The sequence below is a fragment of the Electrophorus electricus genome, chromosome 2 (genome assembly GCF_041902795.1).
Source record: "Electrophorus electricus isolate QZ-2024a chromosome 2, ASM4190279v1, whole genome shotgun sequence".
Taxonomy (NCBI): domain Eukaryota; kingdom Metazoa; phylum Chordata; class Actinopteri; order Gymnotiformes; family Gymnotidae; genus Electrophorus; species Electrophorus electricus.
In genome coordinates, this window is record NC_137498.1 from 1,395,447 (window position 1) to 1,402,500 (window position 7,054).

Genomic DNA, 7,054 nt, shown 5'->3' on the forward strand with positions numbered 1-7,054 from the left:
CACAGCTCTCTCCACAGGTATTGTCCTCACAATCACAGTGGAGTTTCTGAGCCATGGCAACAACAACAGACCAGAACAGACAGTAGAGTCAGAGAGCAACCTCCACACACACACCTACACACACACCTACACACACACCTACACACACGTCTACACACACACCTACACACACACCTACACACACATCTACACACACACCTACACACACATCTACACACACACCTACACACACACCTACACACAGATCTACACACACACCTACACACACACCTACACACACATCTACACACACCAACACACACATCTACACACACACCTGCACACACGTCCACACACACACCTACACACACGTCTACACACACACCTACACACACACCTACACACACAACTACACACACATCTATGCACACGTCTACGCACACGTCTACACACACACCTACACACACACCTACACACACATCCACACACACACCTACACACACATTCTCTTAGAGGACATACACATTAGTGAACATGCACATTGTATTAGAGGACATACACATTAGATGACATATACATTAGAAGACATACACATTGTCTTAGAGGTCGGGTGTCACATGAAATGATTACCAAAACACAAAGACATCAACAGTCAGGGTTCACTTCTCTGAACCTTAAACCTAACACTAGAACATAACACTGGAGTGATGTGGAGTGATGTGGTCAGTAACACTGGAGTGATGTGGGGTGATGTGGTCTGTAACACTAGGGTGATGTGATGTGCGTGTGTGTGTGTGTGCGCGCACGCGTGTGTGTGTGTGTGCGTGCGTGCATGTGCGTGTGTGTGTGTGTCTGCATATGTGTTTGTGTGTATGTGTGTGTGTGTGCGCGTGTGTCTGTGTGCATGCGTGTGTGTGCGCGTGCGCACGTGAGTGAGTGTGTGTGTGTGTGTGCGTGTGTGTGTGTGTTGAGTGTATGTATAGAAGGGTTTTTACCTTGGTGATTATGTTGAGAGGACAGGCTTTAGCATGTCCATAACAGATACACATCCCCCCTACTGATATATCCTTAATGGAGTAGTAATACTGTAAACACACACACACACACACACACACAGATCATGTAACCTTTACACACACCTCATACCTACAGAATACATTTAGAGCAAACATGCTTCATTAGAGATGAGACCTAATAATCAATCAATAATCCACACTGTTAACCCTAATCTGAGAATGTAGGGACCATAATCCTCCCTGTAACGGATGTATGTTGTTTTTAGAGAACAACCTGGATGCAATGAGGACTTGCCCCTGTCAGTGTGTGTGTGTGTGTGTGTGTGTGTGTGTGTGTGTGTGTGTGTGTGTGTGTGTGCAGGGCCATAGCATGTGTCAAAGCATGTTTATGTGTGAGGGAAGAGTCTGTGTTTGTGAACGTGACAGAATAAGGTACTTTTGTAATTACTGAGTAGTTTTAATCAAAGCCCATCTGCACAAAACACAGCCTGTCTGTGTGTGTGTGTGTGTGTGTGTGTGTGTGTGCGTGCGTGCGTGTGTGTGTGTGTGTGTGTGTGTGTGTGTGTGTGAGTGTGTGTATCTCGAGTCTTCTCTCCAGCTCTCTCTTCCTGTCAGTCTCCCTCTCTGCATCACCACTCCCACCCGGAGTGTGAACATGAGGAACACGTGTCCCTGAGGGTCATTAATAGTTGTGACGTGCGTTTCGCAGATACTTCACAATTTAAATTGGTGTGTGCACATGTGTGTGTTCTTCACAGGACTGTAAACACCATACCAGAGGCACTAACTGCGAGATGTGTGCACCTGGTTACTATGGCGACGCCACCAAAGGAACCACCAGCGACTGCACGCCATGTTCCTGCCCACTACAAAGCCCAGCAAACAAGTGTGTGACGTCACATCCTGTCCCCTCATGACCCCTGAATGGGGTCGTACACACCTGATTCAACCCATCAGCCAATACCGGCTCTGTCAGGGGTCAAGGGTCACGGCAGGCCCAGTGCTGATTTTAGGCCTAGTCTCTCACACACACTACCACTGCCCCTCCACTCCACTCCTCCACTTCTCCACTCTAGTATTCTAATGGCTACCTGGCAACCCTAGCACTGCGGGCAACAGAACCCAGCAGCTGAGCATTCCGCTGCCCTGTCCAGAGGGGCTAAAGAAAGAGTTGCTCCCCCGAACCTCCCTAAACACACACACACACACACTGAAATCTGAGCTTCTTTTCCTCATCACATAACCAGCTAAGACACTATCTTTGGAACCTCTGTCCCCCCCACCCTCTCTCTCTCTCTCTCTCTCTCTCTCTCTCCCTCCCTCTCTCTCTCTCTCTCTCTCTCTCTCTCTCCCTCTCTCTCTCTCTCTCTCTCTCCCTCCCTCCCTCTCTGTATGTCTGTGAAAGAGTGTCAGAGATGTCGATGTTCTCGTGAGGGACAGAAGGATGGTGGTTTTGAACTGTTTCTCTTTTCTTCTTTGTGTTCTGACGGCGACGTGGGCTCACAAACATCTCAGCTTCAGTCCCACATGCCACCAGGACGAGGACGGTCAGCTGACCTGTGACCAGTGCCAGGCAGCCTACGCGGGGCTGCGCTGTGAGAGGTAAGAGTCTCTCTCTCTCTCTCTCACACACACACACACACACGCTCAGGTGTGTTCTGTGCCGCGCGAGCGTCTGCAGTGACTAGGCCGAACAGGCCCTGTGCCTGGTCCCCCTCTGGAACTTGGGAACCCGCTTCACAGGGTCTTCTGAATGCCGTGTGCTATCCGGTGATGTCACTCCGGGCTGCAACAGTAACGGAGGGAAAAATTCAGCCCTGCGGGACGCGACAGCAGCGCTTGAGTGAGCGTGGTCAGGGGCTGATCTGGGATCAGCAGCATACCACCTCTTTACCTGTGTTAACTAAGACAGAGCACACAGGGCTGACTCCAGACCAGGCCCAACCACAGTGAGAGGCTTGATGAGCATGACCCCCCTCTTCGGATCATCGATTGGCTCATCTCGTCTCGCCAAGAGCGAGTCTGGCCCTACGCAGTTTCTTTAAGTCTAATGAAACACGTTTACTCTGGATTAATTTTGACCCGGGTCAATAGCCCAGTGACGGCAGTCCAGATTAGTCCAAATTTAATGTGACTGCATTTAGAATCTGCTGCTACTGGCTGTGCTCCGCTGGTGTCCGCTGGCTAAACACCCTGCACAGTCCACAGCGGATAGCGCCAGCTTGACTGAGTCCAAGTACAGTGATTTCTTTTAGTACTTTGTAATTAAAATGAAATTCCCTCTTTTCTCTGGGGCATCTGAGGTTTTTACGCGGTAGAGGTTATGTCCGTCCCACCCCCGGCCCAGAGCGGGGTGACTCTGGTCTCTCTTCTGGTGCCCTGATATTTTTAGCCCGGAGGGTTGTGTGGTCTGCAGTCAGTAAGTCTGGACGCCTGAGGGACTCTGAGAAAAGGAACGACGTTACAGCAAGTCGAGTCTGGCATTCGGCCGTGCTGCTATGCTGGTCTGAGGTGTGTGTGTGTGTGCGTGCGGTGTTACACTGTAATTGTTAGTAAATATCACGACAAGACAAGTAAGGGTGCTTGGCTTAGGAATTGGTTCTTGGGTCTATCCTGAGTTCTCCACATACACACACACACACACCATTAGTAAGAATGAGGAAAGTATTTCCATTACAGTATTCCCATTGTTTTCAAACATGACTCCTCACCCACCAGCACAGACCTCACGGCCACATGTGTAAGCCCCGCCCACCAGCACAGACCTCACTGCCACACGTGTAAGCCCCGCCCACCAGCACAGACCTCACTGCCACACGTGTAAGCCCCGCCCACCAGCACAGACCTCACCGCCAACCCTGTGTCAGCCCTGCCCATCAGCCAGCTAATAATGACACATTTTACTCTGAACAGTTTTTTACAGAGTAAGTAAGCAAACTTGATTTATGAACTAAACAAGCCCCACCTTATGTGCAAATTATTTTTAACACAGTGTAGGAAAGGAAATTTGAATTTGGCCCTGTACACCTGGCCCTCGTATGCTCACACACTCTTCCCGTTCACCATGAGAATTCTTATTTTCACGAGCGTGCCCCTGCTACAGTGAGGTGAAAACCTCTTGGAACGTCCCCACCTTGAATAAATGAGCGATGTTTTGCATTTGAACGGGGTTTGTAGACAGCTCAAGCAAGACCCAACTTCAGCGTCGCTGTTTCTGCTTGACAGACCAGTGGTCTCATTTCATGGCACGTTTTTAATATTTCATTTAACAACAGCACACATACAAGGGCTTTTTTGTTGTTTCTGACTATAGACTCCCTTGTAAACAGTGTCACATAGAGTACCCCTAACTCTGTGATTGATTCTGAACCTTTTTTTTTTTTTTTGTAAAGTTCTCTGTTGATGAAATTAATCATCTTAAAACAAATATTGCGTTTCCTTCCACGCGTACTGAAGTCTTCCCAGAGCAGAGAGGTTTTTGAGTTTCCTTGGAGAAGACTGTACTGTATCTTCTGACGATATCCTCCCCGAAAACATGTTGAAAGGGGGGCTTGTTTTTCCTTGTGGTATTCATTTCTAGTCGATTGTGATTGAACTCTTAGTGTTGGGTGTGTTCTAGAGTGTTTTAAGTGAACATGTGGTCTATTTTTAAAAATAATCTGGCCTTGATTCTGTGGATTCACTTAATTCAAAATGCAGTGGCTCATGGATACACAATATTATTCCGGCTGCCCTTTACTGATTTCCTGTGAATTTTAGGCCTTGACACACCAGCTCTTTCATGGCTCTGTACCGACATATTAGTCCACTATTCACACGCCAGGACTCAGTCAGCACATGTTATCAGTCCCAAGGACTACATCGAGACCGAAGAGTAACTGTGTTTTTGCAGTACATAGTCCTATACTATGGTACACCCTGACCTGTGATTACACCCTGACCTATGGTACACCCTAACCTGAGGTACACTCTGACCTGTGATTACACCCTGACCTGTGGTACACCCTGACCTGTAATACACCTTGCCTTTGGACATTAGACTTACTGAGTCCAAGGATCCGTTAAAAAAACCAAACTAAACTGACTTGTAGCTTTGCTTAGAAAGGTGCTTCACAAATAAATCTTTTCTTACTTACTAACGTTAATGTAGTTAATGTTGGCAATATCTACATTACTAAATAATATAGCTAACATCTATATCTACATTACTAAATAACAGCTAAGGTTGTCTATGTCTATATTACTAAATAACATAGCTTACATCTATATCTACATTACTAAATAACATAGCTAACTTTGTCTATGTCTATATTACTAAACAACATAGCTAACTTTGTCTATATATTACTAAATAGCACAGCTAACGTCTATATCTACATTACTAAATAGGACAGCTAATGTCTATATCTACATTACTAAATAGAACAGCTGACGTTGTCTATATCTATATTACTAAATAGCACAGCTAACGTTGTCTATATCTACATTACTAAATAACATGGTTATCGTTGTCTATGTCTATATTACTAAATAGCACAGCTAACGTTGGCTGTATCTATATTATTGACAGGAACACTTATATACTGTAGAGAGTGCTGCAGCTGGTGGGTGTGGTCAAACAACCTTCTTACTTAGGGTGTCAGTCTATGGTCGATGTTAGTGACAAAGATTTGCTGATACTGATTTCCTGAAGGCATTCGTTATGGCGTCTTCAGGATGTTCAGAATATTCCAGAAAATGCGTCGGCGGACATTCGGTGTCTGAATCATTCTAGAGATGTTTCCCAAGTCCAGGAGTGGGTTGCCCAGCCCTAGAGTTTGGCTGTGTTGGTGGCTGAGAATTCTGGGTGGTGTGTCACGACCCTTCTGAGAGAAATGTGACCCTGTAAAATGTACACGTTTACACCCGGAGGGAGAATTTTGACACACAGCACAAAACACACGCAGAAAAACACACGATTCACACGCAACCCGGCTGGAGTAAACGTCTGGAAGCTCAGACGTTCAGACGTGTGCTCACTCCAGTGGCAAAAAATAGCGCAAGGCTAAGTGGCCTGTGACCCCGCCTCCACAGACAGATGGAGGTGGCCCCCTGCAATCCCCTGGGGCGGAGCCTGTCATTGGCCCCTTCTCTCGCTACTCTTACCCTGTCACTGATACCATACAGATGGAGAGAGACCGAGACAAAGAAAGAGACAGAGAGGGAGGAAGAGAGAGAGAGAGAGAGAGAAGTGATAAATGATTGTGGGAAGAATGAAGAGATAAGGTGGAGAGGATGTAGAGGAGAGAAGGTGAAGAATAGAGAAGAAGAGAGAAATTAAATGACAACAGAGGTGTAGAAGACCAAAATGCCATTAGGAGAGTCAGCTGAGCTAAGGAGGGAGGCAGAGCCTGACCAGACACACACACACACACATACAGGGAGGCAAGCCTGTACCTGCTCTCAGAGGTCAAGGCCCTGCTGTGTGGCCTATAGGGGGCAGTGGGGAGCACTTTGGAAGGGCCAGTTCATAAATGTCCATTCAGTAGTCTATCTGTCTCTGTTTTTTTTTTCCTGTGATGTTGGTCTGACTGTAATAGTGTGTCACTTAGATCTCTTAACTTACTTGTCAACACACAGTTAGGCTTATGAAAGATGTGTGTGTGTGTGTTTGTATGAGCGTGTTTTTTATGTTTATAGTCCGACTGGAGGATGCCGTTATATTTAGCAGCTGTCCTAGACACCTGGTTCCACTCGTCTGTGCCGAGGGGGGTGGAGAACCGCTGTGGGCGGGGTACTGAGGGGCAGGGCCCGACACCTGGGGGTTAAGAATAACCATATCATAGTGTGTCCACACACCACACACAAACCAGGGACATGCTAGTGAAGGAGTGCTGTGTGTGTGTGTGATTCCTCAGACAACATTGGAGAGAGAGACAGGTGTCTTACACACACTGTGTGATACAAGAGAGGCGTGCTACACACATTGTGTATCACAGAACCTGGAGCAGGGTTAATTGCTATGTTATAGGAGCCTGTGGGTTCATGTCATGTAGCTGGCACAGCGAGGTTTGCTTGCT

General features: G+C 47.0%; 1 protein-coding gene across 1 annotated transcript in view; it reads left to right on the plus strand.

The window, feature by feature from the left end:
• LOC113568518 (laminin subunit alpha-2-like) overlaps positions 1-7,054 on the plus strand; it is a 53,478-nt gene continuing 46,424 nt past the window's right edge. The window contains exons 1-3 of the mRNA XM_081694908.1: positions 1-17; positions 1,754-1,881; positions 2,511-2,597. Coding sequence (XP_081551034.1) covers positions 1,790-1,881; positions 2,511-2,597 — 179 coding nt within the window. The 5' untranslated portion in view covers positions 1-17; positions 1,754-1,789. The remainder of the gene's footprint in view (positions 18-1,753; positions 1,882-2,510; positions 2,598-7,054) is intronic.